The sequence below is a fragment of the Manacus vitellinus genome, unplaced genomic scaffold, assembly GCF_001715985.3.
Source record: "Manacus vitellinus isolate BGI_N305 unplaced genomic scaffold, ASM171598v3 scaffold_49_pilon, whole genome shotgun sequence".
Lineage (NCBI taxonomy): Eukaryota > Metazoa > Chordata > Aves > Passeriformes > Pipridae > Manacus > Manacus vitellinus.
In genome coordinates, this window is record NW_021940603.1 from 5,221,383 (window position 1) to 5,246,807 (window position 25,425).

The following is a 25,425-nucleotide window of genomic DNA, read 5'->3' on the forward strand; positions in this document are numbered from 1 at the left end:
GCGGGCAGGATGCTGCTGACCAGCGGACTTCGGGGGATTCGGAGCACATCACCCTTGGGCTGCTGCTGCGCTGACAGGGCTAGTCGGGGATATTTCAGCATTTCCCCGCCATCTCCAGCGCGGGGTCTGTCCCTGCTAACGCAGAACAGCAGCCACGGCACAGCCACCTCGCCCGCGGGTGCGACAGCCGTGCGTGGCTGCTGTGCCCTCCTCGGGCTGCATCCACGGCACGGCGCATCACTGACCTGCGGGAGCCCCCGGGTCCTTCGCCGCAAAACAGGATGGACTGTTGGCTCTGTTTTGATGAATGCTTGTGAAATGCTGAGGTAAAGGCTGTGCTGTTTACTGAAAGATATAATGGCTGTCAAACATTATTACTTTATGTTTTGCAATATAAAATGAGCGGTGGAATCTGGAACAGGTGGCACATTGGGGAAGCATTTAAAAAATCAGTATGTATTTTGCATTTCATGTATTTGTGTTTACAGTATGGATTTATAAACACATGCCTGAAGTCTTTGGTGGTTGAGAAGTATGGTGAAGAAACATGGGAAAAATTAAGGTAATGTGTTCCCAATAATTGTAGTGCATTGAAAGAAAACGCTCAGGAATTCAGCACCAGGGGATTATAATTTCCCATATGTAAATGGCAGCTGATGTGTATCTCAGGTAATTATTAGAACTAACTAGCAGGGCAAAAGCAAGAGTTTCTTGCCTTGTAACACTTCATACTCTGATACTAATTTGTCCCAATTAATTTGTCATATCGGATAATTAAAGATGACATTTAGTCTTATAGACAATTGTGCAATAGACTCACTAGCTCACTGTGACAATATTGAGAAGTAATTACACTGAAAAGATGCCATCCTTGATATAAAGCTAGTTTAATTCCAGTACTTTCAGAAACACAGCGAAATCATAGAATCACAGATCATCTTGTTCCAACCTCCCCACCATGGACAGGGAAGCTTCCACCTGATCAGGTTGCTCAAAGCCCATCCAACCTGTCCATCTCTGGTTTTGTCTTTACTTTATGAACTATATGGTATTTGCCAATATATAAAGATATATAAATGATACTTAAATACATACATATATTGATCTTTGAAGCTAATATAAAAAAAAAACCAAACCAGCCACTTTGCGGAGCTGAACAGAAGAAGAACTAAGATTCTGGTTGCTCTAGTACCCCACAGTATGATGCCTGAATCCTTGAAAGAGTTTACTGCTATACCATAACATAAAATAGCAGAAATGGAGGGGTGAACACCACTATTTAGCCATTTTAAAGCAATTTAATTAATTTAAAGCAATTTAATTTTAATCTTACATCATTATGGGAAGCAGTGTGTTCCACTATAATGCTTGAAGGAGATTAAGGAGTGTTCACAGTAAACAGTGCTTAACAAATGCCAGTTGGGTCACCCAAGCATGTTATATTTAGAGCACTGCTGAGACAGGACTATTGTCTTCTCTGTTGCAGACTGCAGGCTGGAGTCCAGGATTCTTTCTTGACTTTTGAGGTTTACAAAGATGAGATCACAATGCAGCTTGTCGACAAAGCCTGCAAAGTATTAGGTATGTGTCACCATGCTGCAAAAACAAACTGTCCTGGCTCAGGCCTGACACTGCAGCCCAGGTTTAGTCTCCTGTGCCCTTTGGAATGCCCTCCCTGTGTTGCAAATATTCTGCCTTCATTCTTAGTCCACCTGGCAGCATTTCCAAGCCTTTCTTATTAGGTATCTTTATTTTGCCAGGTGTTCCTGCTGACTTGGTTCTGAGAGAGTTTGGAAAGTATTTCTTTGAATTCTGTAAGCGCTCAGGCTATGACCACATGCTGAGGACACTGGGTGGAAATCTCTATGAGTTCATAGAGAACCTGGATGCATTGCACAGCTACCTGTCCCTTTCTTACCAGGCAAGTCCAAGTAGTGATTGCTGAGCAGGTATGGGTGGACTCTGCCAGAGTTCATAGTACAAGGAACAGCATCTCATAGTGAATAATGAAAAAACACGCTATAACATGTTCTCCTGTGTTCTGAAACAGATTGCTCCAAAATGTTAGGGCAATTTTTGAGTAGTCCTCAAGGTTAGGTATTATTTAATACATTGGCTCTAATGCATAGCAGATTTTCCTTCACAGGTGGGAATATTTAATTCTCTGTTTTTCAGCTTATTCATATTATTGAGACACGAATACTTTTGTACAAGTGGAATGCATCAGTATTCTTTATCAGAAAAAGATGCTGAGGCTTTGGTTTTGTTTGTTTTTTTTCCTCAGGAAATGAATGCACCATCTTTTAGAGTAGAAAAGAATGAAGATGGGTCAATGCATTTACACTACTATTCAGACAGAAGAGGTCTGTGCCATATTGTACCAGGTAATGAGACAAAATTCAGCTTACAGATCAGCTGGTAATGCAGTTTATGTACAGAGTAATCATATATTTGCAGATACACTTTGCTCACATTTCAGTGTCTTTTTTCAGCTAAGGACAGGCCATGGAATTGAAGTCCAGTAGAGTTTAGTCTCCAGACACCTAAACTCAGTATTTCCCTACTGCCTGATCACTCCTAGCTCCCAGCAGCTTCCATCAAAATTTATGACATGACAACCCAGGCCATAAGTGTCCATTCCTGCCACAGAATTCCCTTCATGGAAGAAAAATTAAAGTTCATGGTGTTTGTTGTGTCTAACTGTTTGTTAGTTCTCAGTGACTCATGCTCCTTAAATTACAATGAAGAAATTACAGAATTACAGTTGATTTGAAGACATTCATCCACCCTGTAGGATGTGCAATTTGTAAAACTACTACTGAACCCTGCTCAAAACTGAATCTTCTACCAGCATTACAGGAATCTCCAGTTGTACTTGTGCAAGGGTTAAACAGCTATAGATCTGTAAGAGGTGATTGTATTCCTTTCTTTCACAGATGATGCTGAATTTAAAAGTTTATCAAAACTTTCCCCTTTATCAAAAGTTGTTTCATATTGAAAGCACAGAACTATTTGGAATTTCAAACAGAGCTTTTGATGTCATTGTCCAGTATTTTGCCTAATACCTAGGCAGAAATGAGAGAACTGATTGTACATCTGCATGAAAGACATTTCCTTCCTTTCAAAATAAAATATTCTGCAATGACTGAAATAGATTGTATAGAAGAATCTCTCTAGACTCCCTGCATTTTTTGGGTTAATGGGAATTCATGTTATTGCTCTATGACTACTTGAACACATTCTTCAGATGTCCTACTGAGCTGCTTCTAGTGAAAATAAGCATTTGTCCTCAGACAAGGCAAAAAATACAGTAACTTTAAAGCTTACCTCCTGTGTGCATATCCTCATCATAGTAAGAATGACATACGTTGCTTTCTTCTTCCAGAGTCCTTTCGAAAAGCGATTTCTGATGCAGTGAAATTCCACCATGGACCCCCTAAAAGGGAAAATGAATAGGGTTTGTTCTTGGCAGTACCTTGTCTTTTATTTCCCCTTCAGGAATCATTGGTGCAGCAGCCCTGGATTTTTTTAACATTGAGATTTCAATGAAAATAGTCAATCAAACAGAAGAAGAGGAAAGAACTGGGAAAAAAGAACATATTGTTTTTCTTGTCACTCAAAACCCTGTATTTCCATGCAAGGAAAGAAATGAAATTTCTTCCTCACCTCGATGTCTTGTTGACTCTGAAAAACAAAGTGAGAGCCAACTGAATAAAGAGGTATTTTAATGTTCATTATCGATATATTGTTAAAACATATTTAAAATGAAAATTTAATTTCCCTTTGTATTTATTTCAACAGGACCTTGAAAAAGCCAAGAATACAGTGGGAGACAGAGGAAACTCTGTCTGTCCTGTTAAGAAAAGTCACTGGAAAACATTAAGAGGAATAATTGCATTAGGAAAAGGTGAGAAATTGTTCAGAGGGAACTTGTCATCATTTCTGAGTCTCTTCAGTAAGCAAGTCAGTAAGCCTCCCTGTCCCCACCCACCCATCCACTTGGAAGTTACCATTTATATTTCCTCTGTGAATTTTCAAAATGTTTCTGGTTAAGTTTCCTTCTGTTAGACATTGATAATCACAGGAAAATTGAAGATAATAAGCATGCTTAGTAATGACAGATACTTAAATGGAATATGACTGTCACTCTTGTCTCTTAAACAGGGCTTTCATCTAAAAAGTATTCTTCTATAAAATGTCATTGTGTGGTGCATTTGATTCTTCCTTTTCATGTCACTTGATTTAAAGATGATGAATTTAAAAACATGTTTTTAATGTGCTAGATGCTACTCCTTTCCAAAATTATCAACTGTAGTAAATTCTGAAAGCCAAATTACTTCCTCCTACCAAAAATCTACTGCTAATCTCTGTTCATACCTTTATATACTAGAAGTTTATATATATTCATAAAGGGAAAGGATTTTTTCAGTTTGGATCTTCTGATTCCCCAGAAGGAGTGAGAATCCAGCTCAGTATTGCCAAGCTGTCTAGATTCCGGGAGGAGTGAAAAATCGAACCTGGTATCATCTGGTGCTGTGTCACATGCATTACAAGGGCAGATATATTGAGTAAGAAATTGATATATATTTAAAATAAAATTTTAGAATAGCATTCTTACTAAAAAAAAAGAAAATCCTTTAACTATGAATGTGAGAGTTATCAAGAGGCAGACTTTGATAAATGAAAAACTCACATTGACTTCCCCAAAGCAGTAAGATGTCTAAAAGCTGGGTTCTAAATTTATAATATTTTGCACCAGTCTCCTGAATGACTTGAGAATTATTTTCAGCAGAATTTACTAGAGTAATTGTCATAGCCACCTTCTGGGGGAAAGAGAGCACTTGAAATAATCATCCTATTGATTATTGTGGGTTACTGGAAAATCCAAGTTTATGCTGTGAAGTTCAAAGGTTTTGGTGCTTCATTCAAAAGATGAACCCATTTGATTATTTTACCCACTGTATTCCTTTTGCAAAAGTATCTACTAGTAAGCACAACCTACTCTGTAGATTTGTCACCATTTTGAAAAAAATCTCAGGGTAAGTAAAATAGAAACCAAACAGTGATTTGGTCTCTGTGCTATGGACTCGAGCTCATTGTATGGGAGACTAAAACCCAGATTATGCTGTTTTTTTTCTCTGTAAGTGTTCCTTAGTAGCTAGCAAAGTGTATTAAGTCCGTTTCCATGCACATTTTTGTGAGATATAGCTGTGTTATATTGCTATGGCATCTGCAAACTCATAGAGCAGCAACATCTACAGTTGTTCATCTATTCTTATTTTTTCCACATAATTTGATGCATCTAGTGCTCTGTGCTTTTTGTGTGGTTAAGTTTTAAACTCTTAGCCAGTTCAGATTAGTTGCTAATCAGATGTAGATTGAACTGCAAAGCATTTAGCACAGATGTGTGTGCATTTCTGGCCCCACACGCTGCTTGCTTTGTCTTCTCTCATTATGATACAGGGTCCTGTCTCACTGAGCTCTAAAAAGTAAAGCAGTGCAGCCTGATTAAAAAATACACATTTATCTTGTCACAGGTAAGCTCCTGAGAGGATTTGATCCTGTTTATCCCAAGAGCCTCTGGATTGACACAAAAACATTTTGCAATGGACTTCCTTTCCATATGGTTTTTGATAAAGAGGTAGGACAAGCATGTGGTAAAGGCCTTTAGTGTGCATAAACCAAATAGTAATTTCCCTCTGTTCTGACTGTCCCAGAGTGCACTGCTGTGTGTGCTCTGCGTGCAGTGTACACTCATTTGTAGGATTTGCAGAAGCACTCTGAACAGAGACATGCAATAAGCATAACAGCTGCATCTGGATCATTTCAGATAGGAATCTCCTTTGACTTTACTGAGTTTACCATGTCTGAAACAGCTACAGATATACCAACAAGGTTTATTGCAGCAGTCTGTCTGTTACCAAATACTGGGAAAACCCAGCTACCTACTAAGTCGAGCAGTGTGCAACCTCATTTAGAACCAAAAATCCCTTTACCTTCTAGGGGAGGATTGAGTCTCCTCTCCTGTGCACACATACTGTGCCACCCCTCGGCAGGGCTTCCTGTGGCGGGTTTCCAATTAGCCTGGGTTCCCACCAAGCTGCAGTTCCTCTTGCTCCCAGCTCTGTGGAGAGAACATTTGCTTCAGACAGAAGCAAAGAGAGGAGAAGGTGAGGATAGGACAGCAGAAGAAAGCAGCCCCTCAGGGAACATGTTTTGGCATCATGCTGATAGAGATTCCAGAGCACATAATCTGCTTCCTGCCACTGCCCACATTAGACAAAATTCAGACTCTTAAACCTTTCAAGATGTCTGGTGTGCATAATTTAAAAAAAAATTACTAATGTGCAAAGGTGGAAAGTCCTACACCTGTTATTGGTGGCTAGGTCAGAGCTTCAATAACTGCTGATGAGCAGTGCAGGACATTTCTGTGGAAATTAAGAGCTCATGTATGGTCAGCAGGCTAAAAGAGAATAACTAAACCTTTACATACCAATGGTTAAGAGAAAGTAGCTCGTGGCATCCATTAGAAGATCATATTTGCCAAGGTGTTTTGGTGTCTGGCTATAAAGGACATTAATTCAGAGCTTTGTAGTAATACACTAACAAGGTAGAAACTTTGCTCAGAAACAAGCCATGTGCTATAGCAAGACTAAATGTGTGTACAGGTATAAACAGTGAGCAGCTGTAGCTTGGTCTTAGCCCAACAAGACATGAATTATAACACATGAACCATATTTTCTTTTTAAGCTCAGAGTGAAGCAAGCTGGGGTGAGCATTCAAAAGATTGTACCTGGCGTTCAGACCATGGGCATCTCCTTGGATCAGTACTTCAGGATCGTTCACCCAGAAGTACCCTTCACCATCTCCAGCATTCAGAAATTCATCAACAGCCAATTTGTTTTCCAGACTAGAAGAGAGATGATGCCAGAGTCATGGAAACAACGGCCAATGCTAGAGCTGAGAGGTATTTTGCTGTTGTCAATGCATAAGTGTTCATATTAAATCAGGAATTATGCTGAGTTGAACTGATGTCTTTCTGTGTACTCCTGACCTCACATAAGTCCTATAAATAGCCTTTGGGCAGTGAGGAGATTAGATGATTCTGTTTAGAGAAGCAGTAGATGCTTGTAGACAAATTCTGCTATTACCTCACCAGATTTTGAAGGGTTTTGGTCAGAAACAACAATTCTGCTCCCATTTGAAAGGCTTAGAAATGTGGCATTTTTCTAATGCTGCAAAACCCACATGTGAATACATGATTAGTTCTTAATTTATGCCTTTGAGGGGGGTTATTTGCTACTGGCTGGGTTTCAAATGTGGATAAAAATAGATTAGTTAGCTGTGCTTTTATTTTTTGTAGTCACATTTTCAGATTCCGATTTCTGTCTTCACACACACCCCCAATGTCATGTAAGAGTTTAGCAGTTAAAATTATCTTAGCAGAAAAGGTAATGTATTTGCTTTATTTTTGCTGAGAGGACTGAGTGTAGAATGATCCTCTGCTTTGTGTAATTAACTATAATGACGTTTGGTTTAAGTGTTCTGTGACCTCAATTTTGCTTCTCTGAACTATGTAATATGTCCTAATTTTCCCTTATCTCTTCTCACCTTTACATAACGAGTGTCAAATCTGGTATTCCTGAGAGTCAGAAAAAAAATTAAGAGTTTAGGGAGATCTTGGAAAAAACTGATGCTACCAAAACAAGGAACTTTAACTGGACACAATTGTACTTTCTCTTATGCTGCAGGGGGTTAATTCACATGGTATGATGTTTCAATCCTCTTAGTTTTCAAGCTGTTCATCCAGTTGCCCTGGGGATGAGGTGAGAGAGAAAGAAAGATGTAGGAATTCCTAGATTGCTGTTCAGAAACCAGTGATACTTATGAAGAATAAGTATACTTATAAAGAATAATAATAATAAAAATATTTCAAAATCAAAATCATAAATCTCAACAAAGAAACCCCTACAAAAACTCGATCCCCCACCAAAAATCCCTTCTATCTTTCAGGCGTTTTTGTAACTGCTTATTTAGGTTATGGTAGTGACTGAAAGCTCCAGCTTCCAGGAAGGAAAGTGCCATTGACTTAACTGGGGCAAAAACTACCCACCATGAGATTAAATTTCAAATGTTTCACTTAGTCACTGTGAGTCTCAGTTCCCCTGTGCGTGATTCCGACTGACTGAGTTCAGAACTCATCCCCTAAAATTACCAGCAGTAATGCTGAGCGTCACGTGACAGCCCACGCTGCTGAAAGCTCTTACCACGGCTTGTCTCCCCCAGGGCAGATGATGTGGATGGAGTCCCTGCAGTGCATGCTCTATCTCTGCTCGCCTTTGCTTCGCACTTTGCACGAGCTGGAGGAGCGACAGATGCACATTGCAGACATTGCGCCTCACGATGTGACCAGGGATTTGATTCTTCTCAATCAGCAGCGGCTGGCAGAGATGGAGCTCTCTAACCAGCTGGAGAGGAAGAAGGAGGAACTGCGGATACTGTCAAAGCACCTGGAGGAAGAGAAGAAGAAGACTGAAGCTCTGCTCTATGCTATGCTTCCCCAGCACGTGGCCAACCAGCTGAAAGAGGGGAAGAGAGTTGAGGCAGGTGAATGAACAGGATGCATTTGTGGTGTGTAATTCATGGGTCAGGAGATGGTGACAGAGACACTGGCACAGCCCCTTTGCCACTGCTGTGGAGCACATTCTCTACTTGGTGACATTCATAGGTAGAAGGAGGACCACAGATCCTTAATCTTGCTGATAATGAAAAGATAGACTATTCTTTCAAAGGAAGCTTTGGAAAGTATTTGCCAGATTTTTTCTTTAGGAGGTGAAAGGTGATAGCAGCTGCCCATTCAGTGAGCAAAATTCAGTGTTTCAACAGTAATCCAAGATTTTGTTTTCAACATGGATATGAAGGGAAACGAGGGCTCAGAAATGAAAGGAATAAAGAAATTGGTCTTTCCTAGAAAATTCTCTAAGTTCCCCTATGCTATCTATAAACTTAGAATCATAATGATTCCCATTGTTATTAAGGATAGCAAGAATATGCCTAAATTCCCTTTAGTAAGCACATACAGGGAGCTAGAGGTAAAGAGCTAAGTATATCCTGTATGTGATATATTCAAATGCCTGGATTGTTTGAGGTGTGTAATGATTCTTATATTTGATATACTCTTATATCAACATTTCTCCATCTCAGAACACTTGTATGAGTATTACAACTGATAGGTCGTGTCTTAAAAGAATGACCTTTGCAAACAAGTCTCAAACAGATGTGATTGTCCAGCCATTACAAGTGCTTACCACAGGTCTTTCTGCTCACAGGAGAGTTCCAGGAGTGCACTATATTGTTCAGTGATGTTGTGACCTTTACCAACATCTGTGCCCAATGTGAGCCTATTCAGATAGTTCTCATGTTAAATTCAATGTACCTGCGATTTGACAGGCTGACCACGGTGCATGACGTGTACAAGGTATGTATGGACTGATAAAGGCTGTAGAAATAGTCTGGGAAAAAAAAATTTTGTTGTTTTGGTTTTTTGTTTTTAAATGCAATTAAGTCCTCTTCACCCTGGCATGGTTTTTTATAAACCATAAAATACTGCCTATTTGTAGTGGCCACACAAACTAAAAAAACAGAATGGCTGTTCTTTCATACATCTCCCTCTCTCACCTTTCTCAAATGCCTATCCAACATGACAGGATATCCTGGTTTATGGACTAATTTGAATAATTTTCTTAGTTCCTTTATTCCAACCTGTGGTAAATAGGTCGCTATGTCATTAAGTGTCTCCTTTGGTGGAGAAATATAAAATTATAAACAATACCCAGATAATACCTAGACCTTTTTTTTTTTTTAATTTCATGGAGAACTTCAGCAGTGGTATCGATCTCCTGCTGACCCCAAAGAGCACCAACTAGATCTAGACTATAATACACCTGTGGTCTCCAAACCATGCTGGAAGGATCAGAGCCCTGGTTGACCTAAATTATCAGTTATTAACATCTCCAGAATTACCCAGATTTGATGAGCTGAAGAGCAGGTCCTAAGTTTCTGTCTGTCCCAAGTACATTAAATATTTAGGAAGGCAGAAATAGTAAAGGGTGAAATCCAAATCTAATTCATTCCTTGTTCAGGCAAGGCACGCAGGTCATCCCACCATAAATTGTACTGGGAAATCAGAGGCTTTTCTGCCTCAGCAAGGAAATTGTATTCAATAATTGAAGCATCCAGGATATGGCCCACAGATTTGAGGATAAATTAGCATCGTATTCTGTCTAAATCATCCATCATGAGTAAATGATCTGTCACTATAATAATCTCCTTTTGATGCCTGTATATAACTCCTATTAATATTGAAGGAGGTTACCAGGGTACAGAGGGGGAAGACAAGATTACTGTTACAGGGAATTGGGAAATGGAATAGTGAAATTGATTAAAGAAACTTGGCCCAAGCTTATAAACATCTGAAGTTATGAATAAATCTTCTTAAATTAAATCTCCTATTACAGCTGAAAAATAATTAGGGTATCTGTTTGCATTAGTAGCTTTTTACAGTTGTTTTTAATTTGTTACAGAAAATTACTGTGGGTTTGGCTATCTTATAGAAGGCATGGAGAGGAACACATTCTTTGAGACTGATGTAGTGAACAGTTTTAAGTCATTAGGTTAGTGAACAAACCCAAATATTAAATTATGTTTCCACTGTCCTATTGATGTTCTTTTTTAAGAAATCCAGTTAGTCTGATCTAAAAGTTCTCTTGTTTGCTGATGGTAAATGTGACAGTGAAGTCTCATAAGAGCAGTTTAGAAAATTTCCTTACCGTGTAACAATCTTCTGCAGTGAATTTTAAACATTTGAGAATTCTCTGTTTCAAACAGGCCTGTCCTATTCCCAGCAAAAATTCTGATACAGAGACAAAATCTGAAGTGTTTCTCAGGTCCTTTATCATGCACTTCAAGGAGACTGGATGCCTGAAGGAGTATGAACACTTCAACATTTGTCTTGCAGGCTGCAGCTGTTGTTGGAAAACAGCTGGCTGTAAGGAAGGATGCTTCCAAACTGCTTAGCTCACACTGCATTCTCTGACATCCTGGAGTTTGGAGGCTCCTTAAGTTCATGTGAACCCCTTAATCATCAGTGAATAGTCTCCCTTGCTTTATTGTGACTTTAAAAAACCAAATCTCTCTTAAATAAGAAATATGCTTTCAGCACTAATTGTGAATTAGAGCTAATTAATAGCATTAATCTATCAGATAACCTGGCTCAGGAGTCTGTGCCTGGGGATAGCCCTCTGCATGTAGATCTGTCCTGGGTAAGAGGAAGGCAAACAGTCTGACACTTGCACAGCAACCCTTACTCCTTAGAGTCTCTCTCACTGATATCTAAAGTTGGTCAAGTAAGCAGGGACACAGTGCAGTGAAATTTTTAGTGTGGAGTGAAAGAGAGGATCTCTGTCGCAAGGAAACTCACCTGTGCTAAAGCTTTTTGGTGATTGAAACATCTTTCAGGAGAAGGGGAGAGTTGGTGCAGACTCTAGCAGCAAAACACTAACCTGAGCAAGATGTACATGGCATGCTCACGTGCTTGTCCCTCTCAATTAAAGGTGGAGACAATTGGAGATGCCTATATGGTGGTAGGTGGGGTCCCTGTGCCTGTTCCCACTCACGCTGAGCGAGTTGCTAATTTTGCCTTGGGGATGATAATTGCAGCTAAAGGAGTACAGAACCCAGTTTCTGGAAATCCTATCCAAGTAAGTAATTAATACAATGATGCATGTGTGTCTGTCTGCTTTTTGGGTTGGGCTTCTAGTTAATGTATTGCAGCAGGACCTCAAAGAGCTCCTTCTGACTCCTCTGTGGCTTTGAACGAGGCCCACACGGGTACATTTTCCATGAGGAGCCTCTCCATGTGGAAATTTGATATCTTACTGCTGTCCAGTGTTGTGTTGAGATGAACTTTTAGGTGGCTGAATAGCATTAAGAAAGATGTTAAACAACAAGTGACATTTTTGGGGGGTGTTTTATGTCTTTGTAAAGATTCGAGTTGGGATCCATACAGGTCCTGTCTTGGCTGGAGTTGTTGGAGAAAAGATGCCTCGTTACTGCTTGTTTGGAGACACAGTGAATATTGCTTCCCGGATGGAGAGCCACGGTGTGCCCAGTAAAATACATCTGAGCTCCAGTGCCTATCAGTGAGTAACTGTGATGGAAACTTTACCTATTAAAATCAGTGCTAAAAACCATTGCTTTGACAGCTGCAGTGTAGATGGTGCTGCCTTAGTCACCAGTTTAAGCAGGTTATAAAGGAAAATCAATGCTCGTAAAGAGTTTTATTTGTTCTGATTATTCCAATTGTACTTATATGTGGAGACAGAAATTTGAGAGTCTCCATCCTAGAGAGCAAAATATTAAAAAATATAATTGTGATAACTTAGTTGGAAGTCCTGATAAAGCGATGCAGATGCTAGAAAAGCAGAACATTTAGAACATTTAATAATAAAAGCTTTAAAATCTCTCTAATTGAGCACAATAATTTGTAGAGAAACAGTTTTATTTACACTTACCAAGGATTAACTGCATAAACAACTATCCTCTTCATGCTGTGAGTAATTTACTTTCCTGAAACTCATGTTAGTAAAAATTAAATTTTCAAGAATTTTATGTATGTGTAAAATCTGTATGCAAGAGGGAGAAGCAAAGAAACTGCAAAGGAAGGAGTACAACAACATTGTCTCAGGATATCACAGGAATGATATTGGGAAAGCGAGAGCTTAGCTAGCATTGAAATGGGCAAGGAAAGTTCAAAGGCAGTCAGGGGAGCTTCTGCTGTGTTAGCAGAGAAGTGTAAATGGAAATGTGGACCTGCTGTGGCAGGTGATTTAGAGACAGTGCCCTGAAGAAAGGCTGAGTTACTCAAGGCCTGTCTTGCCTCAGTAGTCACTGATGAGGTCTTCAAGGTCCCTGCACCAAGAGTCAGGGTTCAAGGAGTAGGTGAAGTACCAATATTGGAAGAGGATCAGATCAGGGGTCTTTTGAGAAATCTCAGTCTTTGGAAAGGTATGGGAGCAGATGGGATGTGAGGTAATGAGAGAGCTGGGTGATGGCACTGCAGTGCTGCTGACTGTCACCTTTGGAAGGTCAAGACTGTCAGCTGAAGAAAGACAGATGTTACAGCTCTGTGGAAAAATGGCAAGGAGGACAGGGTGTGAAACTATAGCTGATCATGCTCGTGTCAGTCCCAGTGAAAATCAAGTCCTCTTCAATCCATTTTTGGACACATGAAGGGGGCAACTGGGAGTAGCAAGTCTGTATGTAAAATGAAGTAAATCATGCTTGACAGACCTGATTGCTTTCTCTGATGAAACGACTGGAGATAATTCTGTCTAGCTGATATTGGCTGCCTCAGTCCTTAATTTCTGGTCAATAAGAACCCTCCACCACTCTGAAGTATTTGGCTTTGTGATCCATTGATTTTTGATCAGGTTGTATATGTTAATATATAAAACCACAGCAGGCCTGAATAAACAGTTGAAACAAACCCTCAGTTGTTCACAAATCAAGACTGTTTTTCCCAAGCTGTTGTGATTTCATTACTTAGCTCTTTTAAAATATCAATGTTATTTTTGCTAATCTTGAATTTTCATGTGTCATTTTGTTTCTGATACTATAGGTGCCTAAAATACAAGAATTTCGAGATTACTGAGAGAGGAGAAATAGAAGTAAAAGGCAAAGGGAAAATGCATACATACTTCCTCATTAGAAATAAAACTGCAACTGAGAATGAGATTATGGGAAGGCCAATGAAAGACTTAGATTCTGGCCATGAATCTGTTCAATCTTTTCCAGAAGGCAGGACTGAAACAATACCAAGTTCTCATCAGCCAGGTAGGATCAACTTCACATATCTTTTCCTCCTTGACCAAATGAATGTTAATACAACACAATTAAATGCCCTTTTCTGTTCTTCTTTCAGTTACTCAGACTCAGCCAGAGAAGGACCAGACCCCAGCTATTGCAATGAAGTATGTTGATGGCCCCACAGATGCCCAAAACAGCCTCCAAAGAAGAAATCAAAGGAAAATTGCAGATTTAACAGGTAGTTATTTAGTTATCATTTCAGAGACAACAGAACTAGGAAGTAACTGAGGCTTAATCTTGCAGGTTCTTTATATTCCTTTTCTGAATAACCATTGTTGTAACTCAAGCCAGAAATTCATGCCAGCATATACACGTTGGTGAAACTAAACCCTTCTGCACGCTGTTTAGGGTCAAACAAATCTCACCTTTGGAGCAATCCCAGGTGTTAATTGTGCACTAGGGAGAAAGAAGCTGACAGTGCTGTAAAACCTCAGAGCCCTTCTGGCAGTGCAAATAGAACAGATAAATGTTAGACAGCTCTTCGCATGGGCAGACCCAATTGTTCATGTACACATCTTTTCCTAGAAAACATGTAGTTATGGGGAAGCTTATCGAGTCAAGCCTGAGAAAGAGTGACCTCAGTCCTCAGGCCAGTCTCCTGCAGGAGTTGCAAGGATTTATTCCCATGCTCATGTTCTGTGACCAAAGTTTATCTCCTTTGAAGTAGCTGATACTGAGAGATAACAGATTTGATGCCATAACAGCCTAATCTAATGCAGCAAGTCTTGTAGTCCTATTTATGTGTTTTGTGGATTTTATACAGACTAAATATGTTGTCACTAATTACTAGAAAATATTTTACTCCTTTCCCTCCCACCTGCTTAGGCATGGTAGTTAATCTAGTATATGATGTGCTGACAAACAGAAACCTCTATGGTCATTAAAAACTCACACTGCAGGAGTGTTTCCTTTCAGGCAAAACTTGTGATTCCAAAAGCGATGGGAGTCTCCATGGCAACCAGCATGCAGATGATGGTCCCCGTCCTCTAAACCAGGGAAGAGTCAAACCTGCTGCTGAAGAGCCACAGAACAGAAATGTTCGCTCTAATTTTTGCACTTTACTCTAAGTTTTTTAGTTTTACATTAAACAGAAAAAAATTATTATGATTTTCTGCATTTTGCTGTTGTGGGACTGTTTTTTTTATATCAAGCACCACGTGATTTTTGTAAAAAAAAAAAGAAAAAGAAAAAAAAGAACATTTCATCACAGTTTTCAGTAAAAATAAAACAGTGGAGGTTATTTTTTTTAAACAATCTACACGTGCTGTATAATACTCCCACTGGAGAAGGAAACCCTTGCAAGATGCTTTGAAGATGTATTTTTCAGCTTCTGCCATGTCTTTGAATATCCCCGTGTAAAAAGCACTTTTTGGTATCTGATGCAGCAATCGAGAAAGAGGTGACTCATCCGGCTAGAAATATTCCTACTCAAATGAGCACTTGCCATAAAGGAAACATTCCCTGAAGTGACCATCTGTCTTGACTTCAGCACAGCCAACAACTTCCCCGTGGAAGGTTAGCAGAGTTTGATCTGCTTTTTAACTGTGATAACAGCTTAATCTCTTAACAGGTCTTTTGCTGGGCAAAGGAATTATGCAGTGGAAGTGCAGAATAGATCTAATACAACCTGTATTTTTGCATCCTGAAAGGAAAATAGCGTAGTACTTGATAGCACCCAACAGTAAAAAAAGCATCTGTGACCTTTGAACCAGCCGTCCATGTGTAGGTGGGCGCAGAAGGACGTGTAAATGGAGTTATGTAGCATCAAATTTGTCACAACACTGGAGGACTGCTCAAGGCCTATGCACTATTTGAGACCTTCAGATGAGTTTCCAGTTTATTACTCATTTTGTCAATCCAGCTAAACAAAAATAAAGTTTCAAGACTGCAGAGGGAGCCTGTCAGTGCTGGAATTAATGTTGCTAACGTCATTGAGAACAACAGCATTAAAGATCAACATCACTTACCTGGTGTCAGAGGCTGCTCAGCTGAATTACTTCCATGCTGATATATTCTTAGATTATGCCTGATCAGAAATGGCAGAGAAAAATTGAAGTTCAGCTGTCAGGGATTTCAGACACAGGAGCAAAAATACAATGGATATAACAGCTGTGGACAATTCAGCGCATCATAAATTGTGCTCTCGCTCCTATAAATGGAGCTTGGACTAGGTGGGTGACTTTGACAGGAGATGTATCCTGCACACTGATTTATTACCTTTGGGCTTGGATTCATTGTCTAAGGGTGCCAGCATGAGACCAGTTTGAGCAAGAACTCACTGGAGAAGGTGGTAATGTTGCTCCTCTGTAACAGTCTAGAGCATCATATTTCCACCTCTGTGTCCATGGCAAGAGCGAGGCTCTTTAAACGCCAGATAGAGGTAAGACTGATGAAAGGCATCTCCTCCTCTTTATAGTATAACAAGATGAAATTTCACCTGGTTAGATTTTTTTTTTTTCAAATCTCTGAGACAGTAGCTCCCTAGTCTGGGTGCTCTGCAGCTCTATCTGCAGGAGCAGACCACTAGAAGAGGATGCATAGAGCGAAACCATCAGTACTGTTGTCCAAACTACAAGTATTTCAGAGGGTTTTCTGGTGTGGTCCCATGCACTGAATACCTGCTAGCTGTTGGAGCACTTTATAAGCACATCCTCTGACTTAGTTTCATCCAGAAAAGATCCATTTTTGTGCTCTGAGACCACTCTACAATGTGAAACAAAGTAAGGTAAGTGGGTTTGCCCAGGAAATTCACTCAGGAGTGTAGTCCTGGCTCTGACTGAAATGCTGTTGTAGGCACACCCTCCAACAGGAGCACTTTCCACCATACAGCTGAGCAGCACTGTTCAGGGAGAATGCAGTTTTATGAATGGCAAGCTTTTTTATTTATTTGGATTTTGCTATCTGGGCATTGTTCATTCTTTGGCAAGGGAGAGATCTACTGTAGGTTGATGCTGCATCTAAGGATTATAATTTTTAAGTTGGGGATCAAGATTTCAAGCATTTGACTGTGTGCTACCCTCAGACACACAATATCTAAATTTCACCTTCATCCTCAGTAAGTCCTTCCCCCTGTTCATGGATTTGTGCTCTTGTATTACAACCGTAGCTTTAAAAAGACTTTCCTAAAGAGAGATAATACCCAATTTCTCTCTCACAATGACACAAATGTGAAATAACAGTTAAATCAGCACTATCCCATTGATTGAAGTCTAGAACCATCTCTGATGAGAGTCTTTTGTCTCCAGCCTAGAGACATGTTTCACTACTCTTGACTAGTGCCAATGGAGTGGAGAACATGTCATTTAACAAATGGCAGTGGTGGACTCCATCATTATTGGCATTCACTATGGAGATATAAAGTTACTTTAGTCCCAAGCACAAGTGTGACACAGGAGTTTACATCTCTCAGTGTCCAGTGCTCGTCCAGGAGGGAACATCCTGCTGTCTCAGCTGCTCCTGCAGTCCCACACCTGCATGGCTGAATACCACTGACCACCTCTCTGAGAAAAGGAATTTCTGGTCAGAAATTGTCCAACAAGCCTGACCATCAGTGAGTAGGGTTTAGTATATATTCTGGGGTTTAATATAGATATATTAAACTACAGAGTAGTTTTAGGCAGAAGCTCAGAGCTCCTCTAAACTTGTATGGATCCTCCTGGGAAGAAGAAAGAAAAGGACCATGGTGTAATTGCTGCCAGCATCTCTCTGTCTTTTAACACTCGCTTTGCTTATACCTGCCCTTTTTGCTCTGAACCATCTATGGTTCATATTGGAATGTTTTAATTGCCACTGAGTGCTCCATGGTAAGTTACTTCATGCTGTACTGTGGTAAAAATGATGTGCTAAGTGATTTCTTTGTGGCCTCTGCTACAATCTGGTTCTCCTGGAGATACAGAGCTAGGTCAAATCTGCACAACTGCTTCTGAAAATTAATGTGCCTGTGTATCATCATGTGTTCTTAAATCTGTGGGCACTGCTAAAGACTGCAAAAATATAATTAAAAAATAAATCCATTAATATACCGACTGCTATTTGTCAATGACTACTTTGATTCCTGTCCCTCTTTTCCTTTCCATCTTTTCTGTTCTTTTTCCCCCTTTAAGTATACAAAAGTTTAAGACCATTATACCTCTAATAAATGTCCAATGAGTCTAATTTCTTGACCATACACAAAGTTGTATCTGTTTGTGCAACATCAGCACCCCACTACCTCTGACATTGTCACATGCTTACTAGTATGCATTCTTAGTGTCAGTCACCTACAGTGAACTGATGTAAAAAGTGTGGGAGAAGACAATTCCCAGTATTGCTTCATGGAAGCTGAGGCTCAGAAAAATTAAGAGTTGAAATTTTGAAAGTTGTCTAAAGCATATGGATTCTAAAATCACATTAAATCTGGTGTTCAAACATTATTTGTCAAAAACTTGGGTACCTAAAGGTCCAGGGGCCAGATTCTCAAAGACTGTTTGTTAGTTTGCTAAGTGAAATCAACTGGATTTAGGTGCTTAACTGAACACATATGCTGTATCTCGTTCCTGACAATGATGTTTTCTTTAAAACATTTAGAAAATGCTGCCCTGTAATGCCTTCTAAAATGGGCTGTTCAGTAAACTTTCCAAACTGGAACCTCATTTACTGGAAGTCATTAATTCGTTACATCTGATATTACAATGCTACTCTCTATGGACCCAAGTTGAACATAAAAATACACAAATAAAATAGCAGTGAAATTGAAATTACTACTTCAGTGGTGAGTATATATTAAAAGTGTACTTGAATATACAAAACATGATGAATTTCAAAATGAAAAAAAGGAGCACAGAATTTTATACAAATATACAACTTCATGGAAAATCTAGAAGGGATTTTTTTTCCACCAGGTCTCTGCTGTCACTTTAGGAAACTGAAGAGTTTAAGATCAGACAATGAGATGAAAATCTTCCATAAAGTTATCAGTACAAACATCTACTCTTCATGCGTTCTCTATACAAAATTCAATCATCAGTTCCCTCTGTACATAAAGAAATAGCAATGTGCAGTATTTTGATTCCATAAATACTTGTAATCAAAATAAAATGGGACACTGTCTTTACTCATATGACTAAAACTAACAAGCACTGTTCATTTTTTACAAGCTATCTCTAGTTCTCTCTCACATATATTTTGCACCTGTTTCCTGAATTTCTGCTAGTGATTTTTGATCTGAGCTGTGCTGAGAAGGCATTCCTGAAAAATTCTGATACTCACAATTCTTCCTATTTTGGCTTGGTGTACAGCCTTTAGTCTCCATCTGGGTAAACACACCAAGCCAGAAAGAGATTTGTAGTCACATTTTCATACCCATAGGTACTTATGCTCCCCTGTGCTCCCTTAGAGGTGAACCTCAAATGAACATGAACAGTCATTGCCAAGGTTTGCAGAAATTCAGGGTGACATTAACTGACTCTCTAATGCTTTCTTAGCTTTCCTTATTAGTACTGTGAAGTTTAAAAGTTATACCTACAGAGAAAACCTCACAGGCTGCTTAGTGGCTCTTACTTTGTCATTTGCATCAAATACTTTCCTGTCCACGGAATCAGCAAACACAAGCAGCGACAAAGTTTATGATTTTTGCGACAAACACATAAAAACCAGCTTCAACAGCCTGTTTCCATCAGTCCTGAGGTAAGGGGTCCTTGAAATGTGTTGCTCAGAAGCACTGTGTGGAGGTACCTTTGCTTTGTGTGGCTTCATCACAGTGTATGGGCTTCCAGCCGACTTCGCCACGGCTTCCATTTCCACGCTGAATGTCGGGCTGTGACCCGAAACACAGGCTGGGTGATGCTCTGTGGGCGTCCTGCCAAAGCGTTTTGCAATAGAGGAACCTGACACACAGCTGTCATTTAAGGCCAGTTTATCTCGGGGAATCAATAGCCCTTTAAAAATTCACTGGTTCACATATCGTTTTCAGCGACGGTCATCAGAGGTTTTGTGCTCTGATTTCCCGGGCTTTTGAGGGAACTTTGCTTTTCAGCACATGGTGACATATCCATTGGTAAGAGGAAACTGACAGCCTTGACTTTACCCCTGGAGAAAAAAAATGAGAAAGCATTATGAGGATTGCAAATGTATAAAACATGCAAAGAAAGTTAAAAAAAAACCTCCAAGCAACCCAGCAAGCAAAAGCTAAATGCTTTCAGCCCTTGCGTGCTGCATGGAGGCAGGATTTCATGCCATTCACAGGCTTCCCAAAGGAGTAAGCACAGTGCTGCCTGCCTGTCTGATGGAAGCTTTCGCTTTCTTCCATGGAGTCTCACATCTGTCTATCAGTGCCCAATGTGTGTGTGCAAAGCTGTGTGCACACAGAACCCTGAGGGTGCACATGCACCCCCATGGACCCGGGGGGGTCCTCTAGTGGCTTGATGTTTATATGCATCAGCACCCAGCTACTGCCAGCAGGTGTGAGAACAGTGGTTTCCAAGTGTGCACATGGTAAATTACACCAGAGGCAGAAACATCTTCCTTTATGTGTCCCAAAACAGGTTGGTTTGGCATGTAAATTGGTTCAGTTTTGCAGAGCTTTGGTTGTCATTCTGATTGTCCTCTGTGATGCTTGTCAGCTCACTCAGGTGCTCATGGAGCACAAGGAAGGAAAATTATGACAATATTAAAATATTTAGGGATGGTTACAGGGCAGAGGACCTCCATGATTTCCTTGCCCCTTCTCCCCTGAGACCTGTCTCACTGGAAGGTGAAACCACCAAACTTGAACACCCCAGTGGTGACATTTGTACCAAACAGGCCTTGTACCTTTTGTGATTTTACTATAATAGCCCTGAAAACAGTTCTCATCTTCTCTAATCCTACATTCAAATATTTAACGGTTTTTATTTATGAAACACAAGCAGGAATCCCTTGGTATAAATAATGCTTTGGCATAGAGGAATTAAAATATTTTAAACATGCAAATTAGTGATGATTTGTTAGCAGTGCTGTTATTACTTGGGTGCAACTGCACTGTGTATAAATTCAAGGTGATACTTCCACAGAGTTAATTTTAAAGCAAAAAAATTCAGCATCGAATACAGGATTATAGCCTTGGAGCAAAATGTGAGAAAGCTACAAGAAGAATAGGAAAAGCTGACATGAAGCAGCATGCTGGGAAGCAAAAATGTCATCCCTGTAAAAAATTAACCTTAATAAGCTTGCTGAACTCATTGCTAGAAATTATCCTACTAGTGAAAAGCTAACTAAGATTGGTGTCTGTGTTAGACCATTGGGTATATAATGGAAGCATCCACCACTAAGACTAAAAAAGATATTAGATTTTTTTTTGGTGTAAGAAACACAGAGATCGTGCTTTCAGGATATTACACAGCCTACTGAGGGCATTTGGTAAAAAGCTCCTTCTGTAGCTGTTTCTTCTCCTAAAGCAGCCAGCAGTGAGAGGACATGAGTCATGGTGCCACACTCATTGCTGTTCAGCCTGGCAAGGCAGCTCTAATGGTGGAGATAAAATCGTCAGCACCGTCCTGTGGCCGCGGGGTAACCGGTAGGTCCCAAGGCAGTAGATGTAACAGATCTGTGCTGCTGTTTGGATTGCTTTGAGAACTCTTTCCCTTTATGAGCAAGCAGCAGGATTTGCCATTGCAATTCTGCTCCTGCACACTGACCCTGTGTTTCCCACCACACACGCCTTCCACGTGAGCCGGCTCAAGGGCAAAGCTCTCAGAGAGTTCATGTGCACAGAGTCTTGAGTTTCCCTGAGCCCAGTGGAGCATATGCAGAAATCCAGAGCTACAGGGTCATGGTGCTTTTGAAAATGATATGAGTTCACTGCCAGGGACTAAATTTAGGTGTCTAAATGCTGTAAAACATCTGACCCTGAAATGTCCTTAACTAGAGAACCCAGGTGCCTCTGGAAGCTTGGTCTCGTTGTCCCTTGCAGCCTCTCAGAGAGGAGCTGGGCTCTGAGCTGCCTTTGCACAGGGAGTGCAAGGGGCTGGGCACTGGTCTGCTCTGGGGACATATTGTTGAAGGGGGTACAGAATAAAAGCTGTTGTGGTGGGCCATGTGGACAGATACAACCACACAGGTGACACAACCCACTGCAGGTATACAGCCCATGAGGGTGGCCACTGGAGCCTTTCCCCAGGACATGCACAGGCAGACCCATGGACTTCTCCCTGCTCAGACACATGCTTTGAGGCCATTTGGATTACATGGCTTTTGAACACAGCATGGTCAGGCTAAACCCAGGAATTGACATGGATTCCCAGGGTGGACAGATCAGCACCAGGAGGTGACTCAGCTATCATATCTCACAGTCTCATTACTGCTGCTACTAGCTTTAGTTGTTGTCCTGTGTTGGAAATCTTCTCATCAATGATCAGAGGAGCTCAGGGTTTGTCCAGCAGCCCTCTCACTTAATTTAGAAGCCGTCTTGAGACTACTTTTCTCAAAGCTGGAGGCATTAACTTGTAATGCTTCAGTTACAGGGGAAATACAATACAGTACATCTAATTCCATGAGCCATAGTAATCACACTTCCAAAGGCATAATTCAGAGTTCCCCCGTATCTCCATGCTTTTTTTCCAAAGTTTAAAAATCCCTTTCAAGCTTAGCTTGTCAGAACATCACATCAATCTGCAAAATTCTCCCTGGCTTTAACAGTATAAAGGTTTCAACCCTTTTCTCTCTCCGTTAGCCTCTCCTTTCTATAGCAAATTTAACCTGCTACCACTGCCAAATTTCATAAATTGCAAGGAGGAGCCGGACAACTTCCCCCAAAGAAGGCTCCAGTCTGCTCAATGTACATTGAGTCTATACATGCAGTCTGCCCATATACATTCAAACAAAGATTTTGCTGATAACAAACTAAGACCCAGAGCAATGTCCATATATGTTGTTAGAGCTGTGATACTGTGAAGGCAAACCAAGCCTACCTGCACCTATAGACGTGCTCCTGAAACAGCTTCATGTTGCTGGAGTGGCTGTAGGAGGGGCAGCTGGACGATGATTTTTCAAGCCCTTTCTCCTCCTCCCTGATGAGCTGTGCTGCAGCAGGAGGGGCTGGTGGCCAGGCACTGCCTGGCACCTCTGGGAGCCCATTGCTTGAAGGTTTCCTGCTGGCCCTGTGGGACCTGGCACTGGGAGGAGCAGGAGCTGGTGAGGTGGGGGGGTAGCGTCTCACAGTCATGGCAGTATCTGAGAAACAGAGGAAAAAGCAGAGCTGGAAACAGTAATTCAGATATCCTCAATATATTTTTGGAGAATGACTTTTTACAACTGGCAGATAGTGACAGAACAAGGGGGAACAGTTTTAAACTAAAAGAGGGGACATTCAGATTGAACACTAGGAGGAAATTCTTTACTGTGAGGGTGGTGAGACACTGGAAGAGGTTGCCCAGGGAAGTTGTGGATGCCCCATCCCTGAAAGTGTTCAAGGCCAGGTTGCATGAGTCTTTGAGCAACCTGGTCTAGTGTAAGGTGTCCTTGCCCATAGCAGGGGAGTTGGAACTGGATGATCTTTAAGGTCCCTGCCAACCCCAAATATTCTGCCATTCTATTTTGAATCACTTTCTTTGGGCTCAAAAAAGCTTTGTATGTGGTGAGGCTGAGGCAGAGAAGGCCAGACAGCCCCTTTGGGTCTCACTCTTTCCCCTAGAAGGCAGCTGAAGAGGAAGAGCTGCAGCTTTCCCACTTGCCAGAACTCCAGACTGCTATTCCCAAACTGATGACATCTGTGGCCACCAGCAGCCTCGGTTTGAGAGGCCTTCAGGTTGGTAACCTGGCCACTGGGTCAGGGGGCTTGGCAGCAGCCACCTGGCTTCACATCAATCCACTAGTGCTGTTCAGCCTCTCATTTTATTCATTCACACAGATTTGTCCCTGTGAAAACTTGTGGGGCCATTTCTCTGATACTTCTCACCAAACAACATTTTGCTTAAATTCCTGATTCATTAAATCCTCCAGAAGTCACAGCTAGACTTCTCTAACTGAGGAATATTTCTGTTTTTCTCCTCTGATAAAACTGTGAAGAGTGTGTGTTCCTGTATATTGGCCCCTCTCTGTCTCAGCCAGAACTAACTGCGTTATCTGCAAAACTAAACTGCACGTCTGGCATGATGTATACAGCCAACTCATCATTATTTGTTATTGAGAAAAAGATTTTTCTCATCTTTTACTAAGGCAAGAGAGGTTATGGCATGGTTACAACTGCTGGCCCTTTTCTGCCTGGAGCAGAGAGGGGACAGGCATGGTCAGGATTGTCCATGCCTGTGAAAACCCAAAGCAGTGAGTCAAATTCTCCTTAAATAAAGAAAAACTGAACTCCTTGAGTTGGATCCTTTGTTTGAGCAGCAGTAAAATACTCCACTAAGCTCAGCTTAGGGGATGCAGGTAGCACCCTAAAAAGACCACAGAGCAAGACACCTAGTTAGGGTGTCTTGGTGGAGGTGCGAGCACAGAAGGCGGCCAGAGCACTTTCACGGAGCTGACCAGACAGACAACCAGCAGCTCATCCCTCACTCCCTGCAGACATGTAACAGCCAGGCTGGGAGATCCTGCATGGGCAGCACTCACGGGTGCCATGGACAGCCCCAGACAGCCCCGACTCGTTGGTACCTGTCTGCTCCTTTGGTGCTGGAGCAGGACTGGCTGGGATGGCTCCCTGCAGAGATGCTGGAGAGCCAGCAGGTCCTTCTTCATCCCTGGCGAGGCTCCTCACATCACTGTTCCCACCTCCTCTCGCTGCCTCTCTCTCCGGTGGCACAGCTCTCTGCCCGCAGACCTGCAGCTCTCCCTTTAGGGCCCTGTTTTCCCTCTCCAGCTTGTTGATTTGGGAGCGCATCTTGCGGATGACCTGGAGGAGGTGTGCATTGCCCTCCATGGTCCTACGCCACGCAGAAGGCTCCCTGCTCTCCCGCAAAGTGCCTGCCCTGCAGACAGGCAGGCAGGCAGGCAGACCCTGCCCTTAAATCCTCTGGACAATGGGAGTCCCTCCCCGCATGCCCGGCATGGACCAGATCTGAGCACTGAGAGGGCTGGACCGAGTTGTCAGGTTACTGAGAGAGGGCTCATGATTTATTCATTCGGGGGCTCGAGTTTCAGAGCAGCGCTGGCCTCTTATACCCCGCACAAATCACTGTCAACGCGGTATTGATGCACCATCGGAAAACCCGCCCGCCCCCTCGCTTGCCTCGGGCTTTGGTTTTCTCCTCATGGACCAAGGAGGACAGAGCCCATTTCCTTTGCTTTATCTAAAAAGGCCAGTGATCGTCTCCGCGGTACAGAGGGAGGGTTGCCCTTTGTGGGGCAGTGATTCCTCTCTCCTTTAACACAGGGTAAATTACTCTTTTTCGCTCTTTGCATCTGGAAAAGAATTAGCAATTTCTCACAGGAATATTAAATTTCCAAATGAAAGCTGATACAGTGCAAGACCCCCACTATTAACAACATATGCCAACAGTGGTGATGGACAAGCAGGTGCACTAAAGCTCTCCTGGAAGGCTGCAGCAG

General features: G+C 41.4%; 2 protein-coding genes across 3 annotated transcripts; one reads left to right on the plus strand and one right to left on the minus strand.

Annotated features, from left to right (window-relative positions):
* The first annotated feature begins 470 nt into the window (after positions 1–470).
* On the plus strand, positions 471–15,084 carry LOC103764327 (guanylate cyclase soluble subunit beta-2-like). Its single transcript, XM_008931227.3, has 15 exons — positions 471–562; positions 1,487–1,581; positions 1,761–1,921; positions 2,285–2,384; positions 3,499–3,719; positions 3,802–3,907; positions 5,538–5,641; positions 6,751–6,967; positions 8,287–8,607; positions 9,330–9,478; positions 11,613–11,759; positions 12,046–12,200; positions 13,679–13,893; positions 13,982–14,104; positions 14,842–15,084. The coding sequence occupies exons 1-15, from the start codon at positions 471–473 to the stop codon at positions 14,991–14,993; spliced, it is 2,358 nt and encodes a 785-aa protein (XP_008929475.1). The 3' UTR covers positions 14,994–15,084.
* On the minus strand, positions 1,101–24,885 carry LOC108640968 (putative coiled-coil domain-containing protein 195). 2 transcript variants are annotated; one of them, XR_001921645.2, is made up of 5 exons: positions 7,612–7,700; positions 6,794–6,910; positions 5,997–6,142; positions 3,328–3,436; positions 1,101–1,567 (listed from the first exon to the last, which is right to left on the minus strand). XR_001921645.2 is itself a non-coding variant. In XM_018080051.2 (3 exons), exons 1-3 carry the CDS (start codon positions 24,794–24,796, stop codon positions 19,860–19,862), a joined length of 660 nt encoding a protein of 219 aa, XP_017935540.2. In that variant the 5' UTR covers positions 24,797–24,885; the 3' UTR covers positions 19,522–19,859. The 2 variants fall into 2 exon arrangements, 1 of the variants encoding a protein (XP_017935540.2); XM_018080051.2 differs by lacking the exons at positions 1,101–1,567; positions 3,328–3,436; positions 5,997–6,142; positions 6,794–6,910; positions 7,612–7,700 and adding exons at positions 19,522–19,992; positions 22,851–23,112; positions 24,532–24,885.
* Between the last annotated feature and the right edge of the window lie 540 nt (positions 24,886–25,425).